Source organism: Polypterus senegalus, chromosome 13, assembly GCF_016835505.1.
Source record: "Polypterus senegalus isolate Bchr_013 chromosome 13, ASM1683550v1, whole genome shotgun sequence".
Taxonomy (NCBI): Eukaryota; Metazoa; Chordata; class Cladistia; order Polypteriformes; family Polypteridae; genus Polypterus; species Polypterus senegalus.
This window is the reverse complement of record NC_053166.1, coordinates 44,526,454-44,543,179: the sequence shown is the minus strand read 5'-3', so window position 1 is coordinate 44,543,179 and position 16,726 is coordinate 44,526,454. Positions and strand designations below refer to the sequence as shown.

The following is a 16,726-nucleotide window of genomic DNA, read 5'->3' as shown; positions in this document are numbered from 1 at the left end:
TTTTTAACTATTTCATAGTTTCATGACCAATTTGACCATATACACACAATGATTTAAATTCACTGTTACAAAGAAAACAGTACACCAGGTAAAAAATAAACAAATAATCCTCATCCCACTTTAAAAGTAATCTCTGCATTTTTCAGAAAAGAGTGAAACTTGACAAGGAAATTACAGTATAGTATGTGTATCTGTTCCAAGTAGCACACAACAATGTAAGATACCAGAATTGAACCCTTCATTCACAGAAAATTTCACATGAAATTCCCGATTTTGTTTTTAAATAATGTGAGAAAATAAATCATCTAAACTTAATGTGCTAAAGTATACATCAGAAATTATCCAATGTTATATATTCCCAATTCAAAATGATCTATTAGATAGAAATAATAAACTGCATAAAGTATGTTGTCATAAATTTAACTAAACATCTTATTAATCCTGAAAGTGAGATGAGTGATACTTTCCTGCTTTCTTATCTGTTGTTTTTATATTCACTTTTTTAGTAAAGTTAATAATAATAATAATAAATAATTCTTTGCATTTATATAGCGCTTTTCTCACTACTCAAAGCACTCAGCAATTGCAGGTTAAGGGCCTTGCTCAAGGGCCCAACAGAGCAGAGTTCCTTTTGGCATTTACAGGATTCGAACTGGGAACCTTCCGATTGCCAGTGCAGATCCCTAGCCTCAGAACCACCCCTTAAACTACCATATTAATTTTTCATCAACTTATTTTTGCTCATGTTTACAGTTTGAATAACCTGACAGTTTTCTAGTGTAACACTATCAGCTTATCTTAACTTCATCAAAATCGCTAAAACAATTCTTAAAAAAAAATGACGCTAGGACATCTTAGAACAGAGAGACTGATGTTATAAGTATTATAATCAGTAACTGAGTGCAGAGGAATCAAATACTGAGATGTTTCAAATAAGAAAGAAAAATAGTTTGAAACAAAATACAGTATGTGGTTTGAATTTCTCCATATTTCAGTTGAACAGAACCAATCCAGAACAAAGAAATAACAATTAGGATAGCTGTTATATACATTTGTTGTAAATTAACCAAAAATGCATTTAATAACGGTCTAAAATAAATGTTTTGTAAAGCCTTACACATCTATAAGACATTAGATACTGAAAGTCAAATTTCACAACTGTAATTCAGAAGGAAACAAAAATGATACTTTACTCACATTTTGTTAAAAATTATCTTAAGTTTTAAAACTTAAACAAGGTTTCTTTACATTCAAAATAAACAGATAATTTTAACAGTGGGTGAGGGGTAGAATCCCTTGAACTTGAACAAAACCTCATCTAAGCACACAGTTTATTCTGCTTAAAGTGAACACACTAATGCCACACTAAGTGGAACACAAAATGTTGCTTCATTCTTTAAAAGAATAATTGCACAACAAATACACTATAATAAGCCGACTGCTGTCATGACAAAAAATTGTCACCAAAAGGTTCTTACCTGAATGAAGGCAAACAGAGTTTATATTTTGCAATAAAACAATAACACGGACTCAACCCAATTCGGCCAAATCAGACTGAGCCCTGAACAGTTCAGAAATCAAAGTTTATATAATTATTTCTTATCATCCTGACCTCGCTCAAATTAGCTCATTCGCTGTTCTCTCCGACTCCCCTCTGCACCTGTCCAACCAATATTTTAAGTTCTCATGGGAACCATTATTATCTCGACTTCCTTCTGTAGCTGGCCACCAGTATTTTTACTGTCTATTCTTCATCTTTATTTTCTGTTTTGCTTATTTTGTTTGTTCTTGGCCGGGCAGATCTTCCCTTCTTCCATTTTTGGGCTTTCTCTTACCATTTCCTTTTCCTTGGCCTTCAAGCTATTTTATATTTGGTGGCTAAAGCTAAACTTTAATTAAAAAGAAATATGGCATGTGCCTTTATTTAATCACTAGCAGAATACCCGCGCTTCGCAGCGGAGAACTAGTGTGTTAAAGAAGTTATGAAAAAGAAAAGCAAACATTTTAAAAATAACGTAAGATGATTGTTAATGTAATTGTTTTGTCATTGATATGAGTGTTGTTGTCATATCTATCTATTTATATATATATATATATATATATATATATATATATATATATATATATATATAGCAAAATAGCTGCGATTGGCAGCGGAGAAGTAAAAAGAAAAGGAAACATTTTAATAATAACGTAACATGATTGACAATGTAATTGTTTTGTAATTGTCATGAGTGTTGCTGGCATATATATATATATATATATATATATATATATATATATATATATATATATATATATATATACACACACACACACAGACACATATATAAACATATATATACATATAAACATATATATAAATATATATATATATATATATATATACACATCTACACACATATATATATACTGTATATACAACATATACATATCTACATATATACTGTATATACACATATATATACAAATCTACATATATATATCTACATATATATATTAGGGGTGGGACTCGATTAAAAAAATTAATCCAATTAATTAGAGGCTGTGTAAGAATTAATCTTGATTAATCGTATGTAATCGACACGTAAATTTGCCCCAAATCGCAAATGTTTGTTTTTTTTTTTATTTAAAACGGTTTTAGTGGGCGACAGAATCAAATAATAGACATGGACATGAATATTGTAAACTGAAGCTGTTTTAATTTCTGAAAAAAAGCTTTAAACTGCATTTGAATTCAAAACAGAAACAAAAATATCATCCCTGGTTAAAATTGGGCAGACTTAAAAATAAAGTGGTAGTTTAAGTACTTTAAGTACATTTTCAGAATAGTATTGTCTTTAAATAATAATAACCAAAATTTCACCATAAAGTGCAGTTTTTCTTCTTAAAAAAATAAGTCAGAAACATAAAAGGTAATTTGACCAGCTTACTCTTTAAACTCTGAGTAACATTAGCCAAAATTATTTTGTACATTAGGCTAAAACAGTGTGATCATTGAACATTTTGTAATTAGATGTATTTAGAATTACTAACGGTCACGGAAGTCCAATGATCCCCAGTAAGAGCCACAAAGTCCGCTTTCTGTAATGCATCTAATTTTGCTTGCTTTTCAGTGTGCACAAAACCATGCTTTTATCAAGGCTTCGCTCGGGTAGTCGAAATGATCAGTCGTAGGAACGCGCTTTATTCCGACTCTAACATTTTTGTAGCTGTGATGTGTGCATCAGTGTAATGGATGTACCAGGAAATCATGCATTGACAAAAGTTCCCGTTTGCTTGGAATTGAAAGTGTGATTAAATGCGTTATTTTTCACGCGTTATGGAGTACATGCATCGAAGCTTCTCAACTGTGCTTGTGCTAAGAAAGGGAAAATTTTAAAAATAACGTAACATGATTCTGCGTTAACCTAATATTTTTTCATACGTCCCAAACCAAGGAGATGGGAAGGTAAAATGAATCGGGTAGCATACATAGTCAGTACATCCCCTCTCGGGAATCGAACCTCGAATGTCGGCGTTAGAGGCGAAGACTCTACAATTGCGCCACCGCTTGTCTATGCTAAAGTATGTATTGTAGATCGGGCTATAGATATACATTTATATATATACCGTGTATCGCAGTGGAGAAGTAGAAGTTATGAAAAGAAAAGGGAACATTTTAAAAATAACGTAACATGATTGTCAATATACAGTAATTGTTTTGTGAGTGTTATTGAATGTTGCTGTCATCAAGGATTTGATTATCATTATTTCTTTCAATCAGGCTCGTATTTGTACGATGTGTTCAAGTTACATTCCGTGTTTGTCAATCGTTGTAAAGATAAGAGGTTTCATTCATCGATTAGTTCCTTACTGCATCAATAAACAGCTCGTCTTCCTTTTTATCTGTGATGTGACAAACTGCATGCACGGGTTTTTTTTTACGCTGTCTTCCTTTAGCGGGACATTGACTTTTTCCACCGTGTGCTTTGTTTCCACAGTAGCTGCATTTATGAATATGCTTATCAGACGCTTCATATTTTTTGCTGCCTTTTCAATTGTGTAATTCGGTTTTTGTTCAGCTCTTTGGAACTGTTGCTTTTTATCTGTGCACTGCATCAGTTCACGTGAGCCACTCGGTGTACTTGCATCGAAGGTTCCCAGCTGTGCTGGTGCCATCTCGTGCTATGTCCATAGCTTATTTAATGTTACCTTAGTCCTGGCACTTAAAACTTTCTCTGGCAGTTTCGCTGAGTTTGTGTCAAACACCCCACCCTGACCATCTCATCTTCCTCTCCATAAGCACAGTCCTTCACCCGTGAATATTTACCCGTGGCAGTTTGCTATTGGATTGCCGCTGACGGACGGCCTTATATGGGCAGGCACTAAATTACAATCGCCAGCGCAGCCTGTCTATGAACTTAATTTAAAGTGTAGGTTTACATCGTGCTTTGTTTCCGAAGTAGCAGAACTCGCTTCTTATTGTTTCGCTGCCTTCTCATTTATATAATGCATGTTTTCTTGAGCGCTTTTTTGAGGTCTTCCTGGTTTTCTATGTACTGCGTGATTACGTGGGAGGCGTGATGATGTCACACGAAACTCCGCCCCCACGGCGTTGAAGCTCATCTCCAGTAAATGGAGAAAAACTGCTTCCAGTTATGACCATTACGCGTAGAATTTCGATATAAAACCTGTCCAACTTTTGTAAGGAAGCTGTAAGGAATCAACCTGCCAAATTTCAGCCTTCCACCCACACGGGAAGTTGGAGAATTAGTGATGAGTCAGTGAGTGAGTCAGTGAGTGAGTGAGTGAGTGAGTGAGTGAGCGAGTCAGTGAGTGAGTGAGGGCTTTGCCTTTTATTAGTATAGATTTGCTTGGCAGGCCTGACTTGCATAAATATCTGCACTAAGGTTAATGCTTAAATTTTTCTATATTTATTTATGCTAATACATGAATATACTAATTTTATTTTTCATATATTACATCATCTTGACCTCGTTTGTAGCAATGCCTTTGCTGTTTCTGCTGACTCACTATTCCAGCTGGCTTCTCACGTGCCTACCATAACCATTTTTCTGTATTATGTCATTGGTATCGTTCCTTGCTACCTAGCCTTCAAACAGGTGTTCATATTCCCCCTTCTTTTGTCCTCGATAGTTTCTGTGCGTCATTCTCTTCCTATTCTGTCCTTCCTTTCCCAATACTGGCAATTTTGCGTCAAGCCTAACTAGAAATGCAATATGACTAATGTATTTTATTTAACTATTTGCTTGACATATCTTATTTGCTTAACATGTCTAATTTATGCTAAATCTAATGCTTCAGAAGCTGTTAATTACTTTAATGCTAATACATAGAATTTTATTTTCCATACTGCCAACATTTTAAAGATTTTAAATATTTTTGTTGACCATGGAGCCAGAGAGTGGTGACAAGTTGCATGTTAGTCAGAAAATCAAGTAAGGATTATACTGTACTCTGTATATGTGACAATTCTACTATTTCTAAAGTCTAATTTTTAAAATATTCCAAAAAACAAAAAAAAAAACAACAATAAAAAGTGCACTAAGGATGATGTCCAAACTGCAAGACAACGAATGATAATGTCCACTTTGTAATGTGCAACTGTGGACAATGACATTGCCCAAAATAATGTGTGGCACAAGTAAATAATTGAGCAAAACAATTTCTAAAACAGGTGGCACTATAAATAACAGATGACATGATTGAGGGAATGGCAAGAAGTATAGGTATTCAGGTGATCAGTTGTTTGATTTGACCTTTTTTTTGTTAGATTGACATTATTACAAATTTGAAATATTTACCTCCTGATCACTACAGTAATGTAGCGAAAACACTTTAAATGCATGGCACACAATTGTAATTAAGTGCCTTTAAATTTAAACAAAATCCATAAAAATATATTTGCCATGTACAAACATGCTGCCACAGTATTTATAAGCATTTTTTAAACATAATTCAAACTTAAAGGTCACATTTCATAGAATTTTATAGAATCACACAATGCCATTTCCAATAAATACATATATTCTTCTTATATAATACACTACCGTGGCTGTCCGTTTGTCTGTCCAGGATTTTAAAGTCACCTGTAGCTCACAAACCAATTGACCTGAAATTAGGTACACATATACTACACGACGTCTACTATCTACTTTTGGGGTGATAATTGACCTCCAAGGGTATTCCTCTTTTTATTTTTATTTTATTGTAGAATCAACTCTCGGCAGCAGCGAGCAGGGTGGCCAAGCCGTTCTTATCCCTACCAACTTCACTGTCACTTTACCTACCACTTCATATCTTAAATCATTCTGAAGTCTTCAATCTGGCTCAAGTGCCAGCTTAAGTGAAAAATTCAAGCTAAACGTATGAAGTAATTGCAACAAAAACACTGACTTAATCAGTTTTAACACAAATTGATGCTGACGAAGGAAGACAAGAAGTGGGCCGATAGGGTGGAGAAAAGAAGAGCTGCTCAGGAAGCAGAAAGCGCATCAACCTCTGAGCAAATGAATGCTAAATGTACAGAAAGAGAGTATGAAAACTAGGAATGCTCAAGTCAAATGTATTCACTGCACATTATCTTGCAGTGCGCCGTTCTCGGTGTGTGTATATACAGTATATTATATATATATATATATATATATATATATATATATATATATATATACACACACAAACACAGGTGCTGGTCATAAAATTAGAATATCATGACAAAGTTGATTTATTTTAGTAATTCCATTCAAAAAGTGAAACTTGTATATTAGATTCATTCATTACACACAGACTGATGTATTTCAAATGTTTATTTCTTTTAATTTTGATGATTATAACTGACAACTAATGTAAGTCCCAAATTCAGTATCTCGGAAAATTAAAATATCAATTAAGACCAATGCAAAAAAAGGATTTTTAGAAATGTTAGCCAACTGAAAGGTATGAACATGAAAAGTATGAGCATGTACAGCACTCAATATTTAGTTGGGGCTCCTTTGGCCAGGATTACTGCAGCAATGCGGCGTGGCATGTAGTCGATCAGTCTGTGGCACTGCTCAGGTGTTATGAGAGCCCATGTTGCTCTGATAGTGGCCTTCGGCTCTTCTGAATTGTTGGGTCTGGCATATTGCATGTTCCTCTTCACAATACCCCATAGATTTTCTATGGGGTTACGGTCAGGCGAGTTTGCTGGCCAATCAAGAACAGGGATACCATGGTCCTTAAACCAGGTACTGGTAGCTTTGGCACTGTGTGCAGGTGCCAGGTCCTGTTGGAAAATGAAATCTGCATTTCCATAAAGTTCGTCAGCAGCAGGAAGCATGAAGTGCTCTAAAACTTCCTGGTAGACGGCTGCGTTGACCTTGGACCTCAGAAAACACAATGGACCAACAACAGCAGATGGCATGGCACCCCAAACCATCACTGACTGTGGAAACTTTACACTGGACCTCAAGCAATGTGGATTCTGTGCCTCTCCTCTCTTACTCCAGACTCTGGGACCTTGATTTCCAAAGGAAATGCAAAATTTACTTTCATCAGAGAACATAACTTTGGACCACTCGGCAGCAGTTTTGTCTTTAGCCCAGGCGAGACACTTCTGACGCTGTCCCTTGTTCAAGAGTGGCTTGACACAAGGAATGCGACAACTGAAACCCATGTCTTGCATACGTCTGTGCGTGGTGGTTCTTGAAGCACTGACTCCAGCTGCAGTCCACTCTTTGTGAATCTCCCCCACAGTTTTGAATGGGTTTTGTTTCACAATCCTCTCCAGGGTGCGGTTATCCCTATTGCTTGTACACTTTTTTCTACCACATCTTGTCCTTCCTTCGCCTCTCTATTAATGTGCTTGGACACAGAGCTCTGTGAACAACCAGCCTCTTTAGCAATGACCTTTTGTGTCTTGCCCTCCTTGTGCAAGGTGTCAATGGTCGTCAGCAGTCTTCCCCATGATTGTGTAGCCTACAGAACTAGACTGAGAGACCATTTAAAGGCTTTTGCAGGTGTTTGAGTTAATTAGTTGATTAGAGTTTGGCACCAGGTGTCTTCAATATTGAACCTTTTCACAATATTCTAATTTTCTGAGATACTGAATTTGGGACTTTCATTAGTTGTCAGTTATAATCATCAAAATTAAAAGAAATAAACATCTGAAATACATCAGTCTGTGTGAATGAATGAATCTAATATACAAATTTCACTTTTTGAATGGAATTACTAAAATAAATCAACTTTGTCATGATATTCTAATTTTATGACCAGCACCTATATATATATATATATATATATATATATATATATATATATATATATACACACATACAGTGGTGTGAAAAACCATTTGCCCCCTTCCTGATTTCTTATTCTTTTGCATGTTTGTCACACAAAATGTTTCTGATCATCAAACACATGTAACCATTAGTCAAATATAACACAAGTAAACACAAAATGCAGTTTTTAAAATGATGGTTTTTATTATTTAGGGAGAAAAAAAATCCAAACCTACATGGCCCTGTGTGAAAAAGTAATTGCCACCTTGTTAAAAAATAACCTAACTGTGGTGTATCACACCTGAGTTCAATCTCCGTAGCCACCCCCAGGCCCGATTACTGCCACACCTGTTTCAATCAAGAAATCACTTAAATAGGAGCTGCCTGACACAGAGAAGTAGACCAAAAGCACCTCAAAAGCTAGACATCATGCCAAGATCCAAAGAAATTCAGGAACAAATGAGAACAGAAGTAATTGAGATCTATCAGTCTGGTAAAGGTTATAAAGCCATTTCTAAAGCTTTGGGACTCCAGCGAACCAAAGTGAGAGCCATTATCCACAAATGGCAAAAACATGGAACAGTGGTGAACCTTCCCAGGAGTGGCCGGCCAACCAAAATTACCCCAAGAGCGCAGAGACGACACACCCGAGAGGTCACAAAAGCCCCCAGGACAACGTCTAAAGAACTGCAGGCCTCACTTGCCTCAATTAAGGTCAGTGTTCACGACTCCACCATAAGAAAGAGACTGGGCAAAAACGGCCTGCATGGCAGATTTCCAAGACGCAAACCACTGTTAAGCAAAAGAACATTAGGGCTCGTCTCAATTTTGCTAAGAAACATCTCAATGATTGCCAAGACTTTTGGGAAAATACCTTGTGGACTGATTAGACAAAAGTTGAACTTTTTGGAAGGCAAATGTCCGTTACATCTGGCGTAAAAGGAACACAGCATTTCAGAAAAAGAACATCATACCAACAGTAAAATATGGTGGTGGTAGTGTGATGGTCTGGGGTTGTTTTGCTGCTTCAGGACCTGGAAGGCTTGCTGTGATAGATGGAACCATGAATTCTACTGTCTACCAAAAATCCTGAAGGAGAATGTCCGGCCATCTGTTCGTCAACTCAAGCTGAAGCGATCTTGGGTGCTGCAACAGGACAATGACCCAAAACACACCAGCAAATCCACCTCTGAATGGCTGAAGAAAAACAAAATGAAGACTTTGGAGTGGCCTAGTCAAAGTCCTGACCTGAATCCATTTGAGATGCTATGGCATGACCTTAAAAAGGCGGTTCATGCTAGAAAACCCTCAAATAAAGCTGAATTACAACAATTCTGCAAAGATGAGTGGGCCAAAATTCCTCCAGAGCGCTGTAAAAGACTCATTGCAAGTTATCGCAAATGCTTGATTGCAGTTATTGCTGCTAAGGGTGGCCCAACAAGTTATTAGGTTCAGGGGGCAATTACTTTTTCACACAGGGCCATGTAGGTTTGGATTTTTTCTCCTAAATAATAAAACCATCATTTTAAAAACTGCATTTTGTGTTTACTTGTGTTATATTTGACTAATGGTTACATGTGTTTGATGATCAGAAACATTTTGTGTGACAAACATGCAAAAGAATAAGAAATCAGGAAGGGGGCAAATAGTTTTTCACACCACTGTATGTATGTATGTGTGTGTGTATGTGTATATATATATATATACATACATACACACAAACACACCTGCATATAAACAGAGTGTATTTTATTTTGTTTAGGATTGCATTTCTGAATTATTTATTCTTAACATTACTTGTTTATTTTAATCAGAGGATTTAAATCATTCATTCTTTGTACTTGATGTAATGCTTCAGTGTCACATATACTTCAAAGAATGTACTATAACCATTCTATAAATGGCTCAAACAGAAATATTCAGAATCAGTTATTATTACTTATGTGTTGGCTGACACCTTCATCCAGGCAATTTACAACATTTGAGAGATACAATCGGTTACATTTCTTTTGTTTTTTCCAGTTGGTGAACAGGCACATGAAGTGACATGCTCATTGTATACACAATATTGATTGTGGGATTTGAATCCCCAATCCCAGGGTTAGAAGGTTAAAGCCTTAACCACTACACCACACAGCCTAATATACAGAAATGTTACTTTTAAATAATAAAAATGTTAGGTAATTGGAAATTCTTTACTTATTCATAATAAACACATTAGTTCACGGTTTATATGAAATTGATCCCAATTATTTCACATTCACTTACACATCATTTTCTTTGAAACAGTCTGGTGCATCTACTTCAAACACTTTCTCGCTATCCCATTTCTGTTGCACGTCTCCCTCAATCTTTTTTAAGAAATCAACCTTTGCTGTTCCTTTTCTCTCCTAAGGAAATAAAAACAAGAATAAACTTAAAAATTTTAAATCGAGCCTTTTTCCCTGTGATATAATTATTCCATATTATTTCATATTAAAACTCTCGTGATTTTACTTGCAAGATTAATCCTTTGCTTTTCAACATTTCCATACTGCTTTAACTTAAGTTACTTTCCTTATATTGAAATATATACACACGTTTTCTTCCTTATTAAAAAATACCAGTAATGCACAGTTCTCTACATTGTTATTTTTAAGAAATATCTGACTTCTGTACTAACTTGGATCAAAAATATAAATAATTTCGCAACCAGCATTATATCAGCTGTACCTAGCTTGACCTATTTTTATTTTCCATTTGTCACAGAGAATGATAATTTGCAAGCATCACAAGAAATAAATAAATAATAATACAGACCCTATTGATTAACATCACATTCAAAATATATATATTTTTTGCATTAATGTACTTCAACCGAACTAATTGTATAGACATTATACTTATGACAACTGGACTAATCAAATAATAATATTAAAAATAAATAAACCAAATTCTTTACTGTCAAACAGAAATATAATTAATTTAATCAAACTGGAAATTAACGTCGCAAGCCGTTTATTAACTTATAGTAAAGAGTTCTCATCGCCAGTGTATATCACGAAAAATAAAGTAAGCAACATCAGATTTGAAAATAACATGAAAAACAGAACTTAGTAACTCTATAACTTACTGTCATTGTAAAAAGATGAACGTGTTAGCTTCTGTTGAGAAATTAGACGCAAAAGTTTAAAAGGCGTGAGTTACACGATGTCGAAGGGACCGGCTTTCAGAGCGCACATTGATGATGCAATCATTAACGTAAACAATAAGCGTCGCTGAGCATTTCGGGAATTGCTGTCTAGTTTTAATTCATGGTCATTTATCTAAAGCTCAAACAACTTCAATTCCCAGAAGGCAGTCACAAACTAACACTGTAAGCCAAAAGAAGCACAACGTCAGCGGAAACTAAATTTCTCGTTCATGCTATGGCATGTCGTTAGGATCAGAAACATTTAAGTGCACGTGCAATTACATGTGCCCTCTGTCTATCTCTCTATATATATACATTACATATATATATATATTAGAATGGGAGTAAAGTGGCGTCGCACACTCCCTTTGTAATATCAAGATGGTTTTACACCTGACTGTGAAACCTGATTAGTTTGTGGTTTTCTTAAAAAAATCACGACTTTAAAAATAGTATATCCTGATATTTATTGTATTTGTATACAAACAACAGAGCCCTTCATTAACCATGTGAAACAGAAAACATCAAGGCCGTTGCAAAAGTGCACCCCATGAACACCTTCACATTCTACTCCCTTAATGAAGATCTTGAGTCAGATTGATCAGAATGTCAGAACCTGAATGTTGAGCTCAAGGCTCTTACTAGTAATTATTAGTTTGAAAGCCATTTCTGTGTTGTGTTTTGTTTTGTTTTTTGTGCCCATCACTATACAAATATCTGGTTTATCCAATGTACTTTTATCATTTGTATTATTGTCATTTTTAATTTTGTATGTGTCTTTTAGAATTTAATTGTAACATTTTTCATGTCACTATTCTTTAAAGATAGCTACAGTATCTGAGTAAACTTGAAAATGGATGATATGACAAAAGTCAGTCTCCTTCATGCTTTAGTTATAACAGGTTATGTTCTCATAGAAACACTTTTTATTTTAAAGATATTCCAGTACAGGGACTTATTTACTAATGTGTCAGTCAATTAATGTGTTGAAAGCTCAGTTGTTACTACATATTAGATAATGCATTAGGCAGTGTTTTTTCAAAACCATCTTTGCAAAAACCTTAACATCACTTTTATAGTTCCCTTAGGACCCAGGTGAAGGGTGTGACAGAGCAAGATGCATAGGACAGGAAGAGATGGAAAAAGATAATCCGCTGTGGCAACTCTTAACAGGAACAGCCAAAAGAAGAAGAAAAAGTACCAAATGAGGTTAATTTTGTGAAGGTCCTCTTACAGTCTTCTTCTGCCATACTGATGTTTACTACTTCTTTGTGGAAATGTAGAAAATCTAAATGGAAATTGCAAAGCCACAGTACCCTGGACTGGTACCCCATTCAGGTCTGTAGTTCTTGCCCTGTGCCCAGAGCTGCCCTAGACTGTTACTAATTGTTTTGGAAAGTTTCTGGGTGCCAGTGACCCTGAAATGGATAAGTGTGTTATTTAGAGTTTTCATTTAATTTAACTGGTATATCTTTGACACCTGAGACAAAAAATAAAGTACCTAAAGAAAAACTTTACACAAACTGTGAACAGCCTAGAGTCTGAACCTGCAACTTTGGAGCTCAATAACATTTTTGTATCTATAAAAACATTCATTTTAACTGAAAGTTAACAACTATATTAAAAGCAATAAAATGTGAATGTACTATATTTAAGATATTAAAACCACACTAGGCACCATACATTTTAGGGGGAAGGGGGGGGTCAAAAATGTACGGAACTGTTAAAAAAAAAAACTTTATTATAAAACTTACAGGAATACCCATTTGGTCACCTTTAAAATACTCTTCTGGAGTGGCAATACATTTGACTCAGTGCTTCTCCCATTCCTACTAACATTTCCTGTACTCATCTTTTGTTACAGAAAAAAAACACCAAAGGCCATGGAGACGGTATTTATTATCTTCCCTTTAGTTTCAGTTTTAATTTCGGGAACAAAAAGTCACAGTGACTGAGATCTAATGAATATAGTTTGATGGAGGCAAAGCAACAACCACATTATTTCTAAACAAAAACTCTTTTACTGATATCGTAGAGTGTGCAGGTGCTCTATAATGGTTTAAAATATGGTTTTGTGTATACCACTGCTCCGGATGTTTTTTTGTGTTGTTTTGTTTTTTCCTGATGCTTTCCTGTGGATGCCTTTGCAGATCATTAGAATGTCATTGACTAACATTCTGTTCAAAGGGAACAAACTCTTTATCCACAAGTACAAACACTCCTGTACAATTATAGAATAAATGCCAGCAATATGCCTTCAATAAACTCAGTATTTGGCAGACTGATGACCAGACTGTAAGCACATGATACCTAGAGGCACATGTGACAACTATAGTCAACATACACAAGCATAAATGTTTTAGCAAAAAGATAATAAATCGAAACATGATATTTTTTAAATATAAGATAAACTAAAAGAAATAATATGAAAATGCAAATAGAAAAAGTTTTTTAGTGAATCGTAAGACGTAATTAATCAGATGAAGAATATATAATTGGAATTAAATGGAACATAGTGTGTACAGTATTGTAGGTTTTGTAACTGTGTTTATTTAGCATCAGTGAAACAGAAGCTTCCTGAGCACAACATTTTACAATTTTTTAGTGCCTGCAATCTTGAAAATCGCAATATGTGGAGAAACTTTCTTTGCAATAATAGTTGTGGTGTTGTTGAAGTTAAAACATTTTTTAATTCAGAAAATGCTGCTATCATTAAGATTAAGGACTTAAGTTGACCAGATGGAGCTCAGTATTCTACTACATGTTTTGAGAATTCCACTATGATGGACTGGTGCCCTGTCTCCAGAGTACTGTTCATGCCTTGTTCTCTGTGCTTGGTTTGATAGGCTCCAGCCCACCACCACCCTGCTCAGAATTAAGCAGAGTTAGAATACGGTACGGGTTTGAGAATGTAGTTAAAATTTCACACAGTGTTAATGCTGAAAACCCATTAGCTTAACATTGCTCAGGTCTGATAGAACCTCTAGGACATTAGCATTGCCAGTAATAAACAGTAGAAATTCAGGTATTTCATCAAGATGGGCATAAAGCTGCACCGCAAAAAAAAATAATAAAAAACAAATGCTAGAACTCCAAGGCTTGGCCAGTCAGTTACTTAGGATGGAGTAATTTTGTCTTTTGTGCTTGTTAAGAACCATAGGCTACAAGAAGTTTATTTTCTCTGGGAGCTGTGTAGATTTTCTTTTCTTTTCTTTGCCTTGTTGATGCTCACTGTCACAACTTTGCATGTGATAATAAGCCATGTGATTCTCAAGGCAAGGAAAGGAACAGCTTAAAGTTGTGACTGTGACTGTAATAGTCTGCGGAAGGTACAAGTGCAAGAAAAAGGTGGCCAGAATTACTATATAAGGCAGCTACTTTTATTTAAGAAACCCTGATTTGATGATTCTCCCAGGAGTCTTTTTCCAATGTGTAGTTTATGACTTTAAATATGTAGCACTTGATGGCCAAAGATGTATGCACTGTCTACTGATGATTCACTGTTCAAGACACAGTACTCACTACAGACACCCTCTCAACACTGATAAGTGAAAATTGTAATTTTCATTTCAAGGAATATTTAATGTTGTATGAAGTGCCACTGAAATAAATATACAAAGAAATAAGCATTGAAAACACATTTCTTGACACATTTAATTTAACCTCCCATATCATGTTTTTATTTATTTATTACCACATTTCACATGTATTTATTTGCAACTTTATTGCTTTAATTTTGCCCAAACTTTTCCACCATATTCTGCAATTTCCTAAATCTGATAATAGGTATTTTCCTCATCCCACTTCTTACACCAATATAGTGCCATGCCAGTGGTTGCCAGTACCAACCCAGTGGATAAATATTTACAATTAGACAGTTTGATATAAAAAAATGAATGTGCGGTAGCATAGAGTACTTTACCAAATAATATATTGTTCTACGGGCGGCACGTTGGCGCAGTGGTAGTGCTGCTGCCTCGCAGTTAGGAGACCCGGGTTTGCTTCCCGGGTCCTACCTGCGTGGAGTTTGCATGTTCTCCCCGTGTCTGCGTGGGTTTCCTCCCACAATCCAGACATGCAGGTTAGGTGGATTGGTGATTCTAAATTGGGTTTGTGTGTTTCCTGCAGTGGGTTGGCACCCTGCCCAGGATTGGTTCCTGCCTTGTGCCCTGTGTTGGCTGGGATTGGCTCCAGCAGACCCTGTGTTCGGATTCAGCGGGTTGGAAAATGGATGGATAGATATTTTTCTACTATGTGTTTTATAACTTTCTGTAATGGTACTTTGGAGCATAACAACGAGAATATAATTTTGTTACCAGGAATGTGGTGCTGCTAGCACCCAAAATTACATACAAAATTCAGTTTGTGTTCGGAAAGTTGCCACATACTTGCATTTTAATCCCGTGTCTGAAACAGGTTAGTTTATATTGATAAATGCCAAAGGTTATTAGAGTATATTGTAAGTAGGTTTATGCCTAAATTAAAATGTACAATTTTTTATTATATCCTAACATGTAATATGTATTTTTACTCACAAGGTATGGAGTTGGTATAAATACATTTATCATTTAAAAATATATCAAGGGTTTTGTCAGACATACATTGCCCTGTACAAGTTTTACTGCATAATAAAAAGAGGAAAAACAAGTCTAAATTTATAATTTGTTGCAAGGATACACGGTATTTTAACTAGAACTTTATATTCCCTTCGACACCGTCACTCAGAATTGTCATAATTTCCGACTTTCATTTGTCTTTGAAGTAAAAAATAAATTAATAAAAGGAGCCGCGAACGACCGCGTGATTTGGAGTCCCAGTAATTGGAAGACCAAATGAAATCTCAGTCGAAGAACAGATATCGACCGAAATAGGGTTGTCTGATTAAGTAAAACTGATCGCTACTGCTGCTTCTACTCATTGGTCAGTCTTACGCTAAGTTTCCATCTGTTGATTTAGAGGTCAATTGAACAACGCAGGAAACTAGAGTGGCATACGTTTGTTTCTAACAATCCTCGTTTATGTTCATTTCGTGATTTAATGTGGGTTGATTGCATCTATTATCTTTTATCTCTACGAAACGCTTATTTGTCACAATTTTCTACTCCTCAGTTCCCCATCTTTATAATAAGTACCAATAGAATCCAGTGTATATCGTGCATGTATGCAATGTACAAAAGAGACATTTTATTTGTGAATAAAGTACAAGTACATAAAATACAGATCCTGTAAATTAAAACCAAATACTCGCCCTTGAATTTTACCAAATTTATACGCAGCGGAAGAATGC

General features: G+C 35.4%; 1 protein-coding gene across 1 annotated transcript in view; it reads right to left on the bottom strand.

The window, feature by feature from the left end:
- The window catches only part of LOC120542186 (leucine--tRNA ligase, cytoplasmic-like), a 71,766-nt gene extending 60,265 nt beyond the window's left edge, over nt 1–11,501 (bottom strand). The window contains exons 1-2 of the mRNA XM_039774460.1: nt 11,380–11,501; nt 10,536–10,657 (exon numbers count right to left, since the gene is read on the bottom strand). Coding sequence (XP_039630394.1) covers nt 10,536–10,657; nt 11,380–11,385 — 128 coding nt within the window. The 5' untranslated portion in view covers nt 11,386–11,501. The remainder of the gene's footprint in view (nt 1–10,535; nt 10,658–11,379) is intronic.
- Between the last annotated feature and the right edge of the window lie 5,225 nt (nt 11,502–16,726).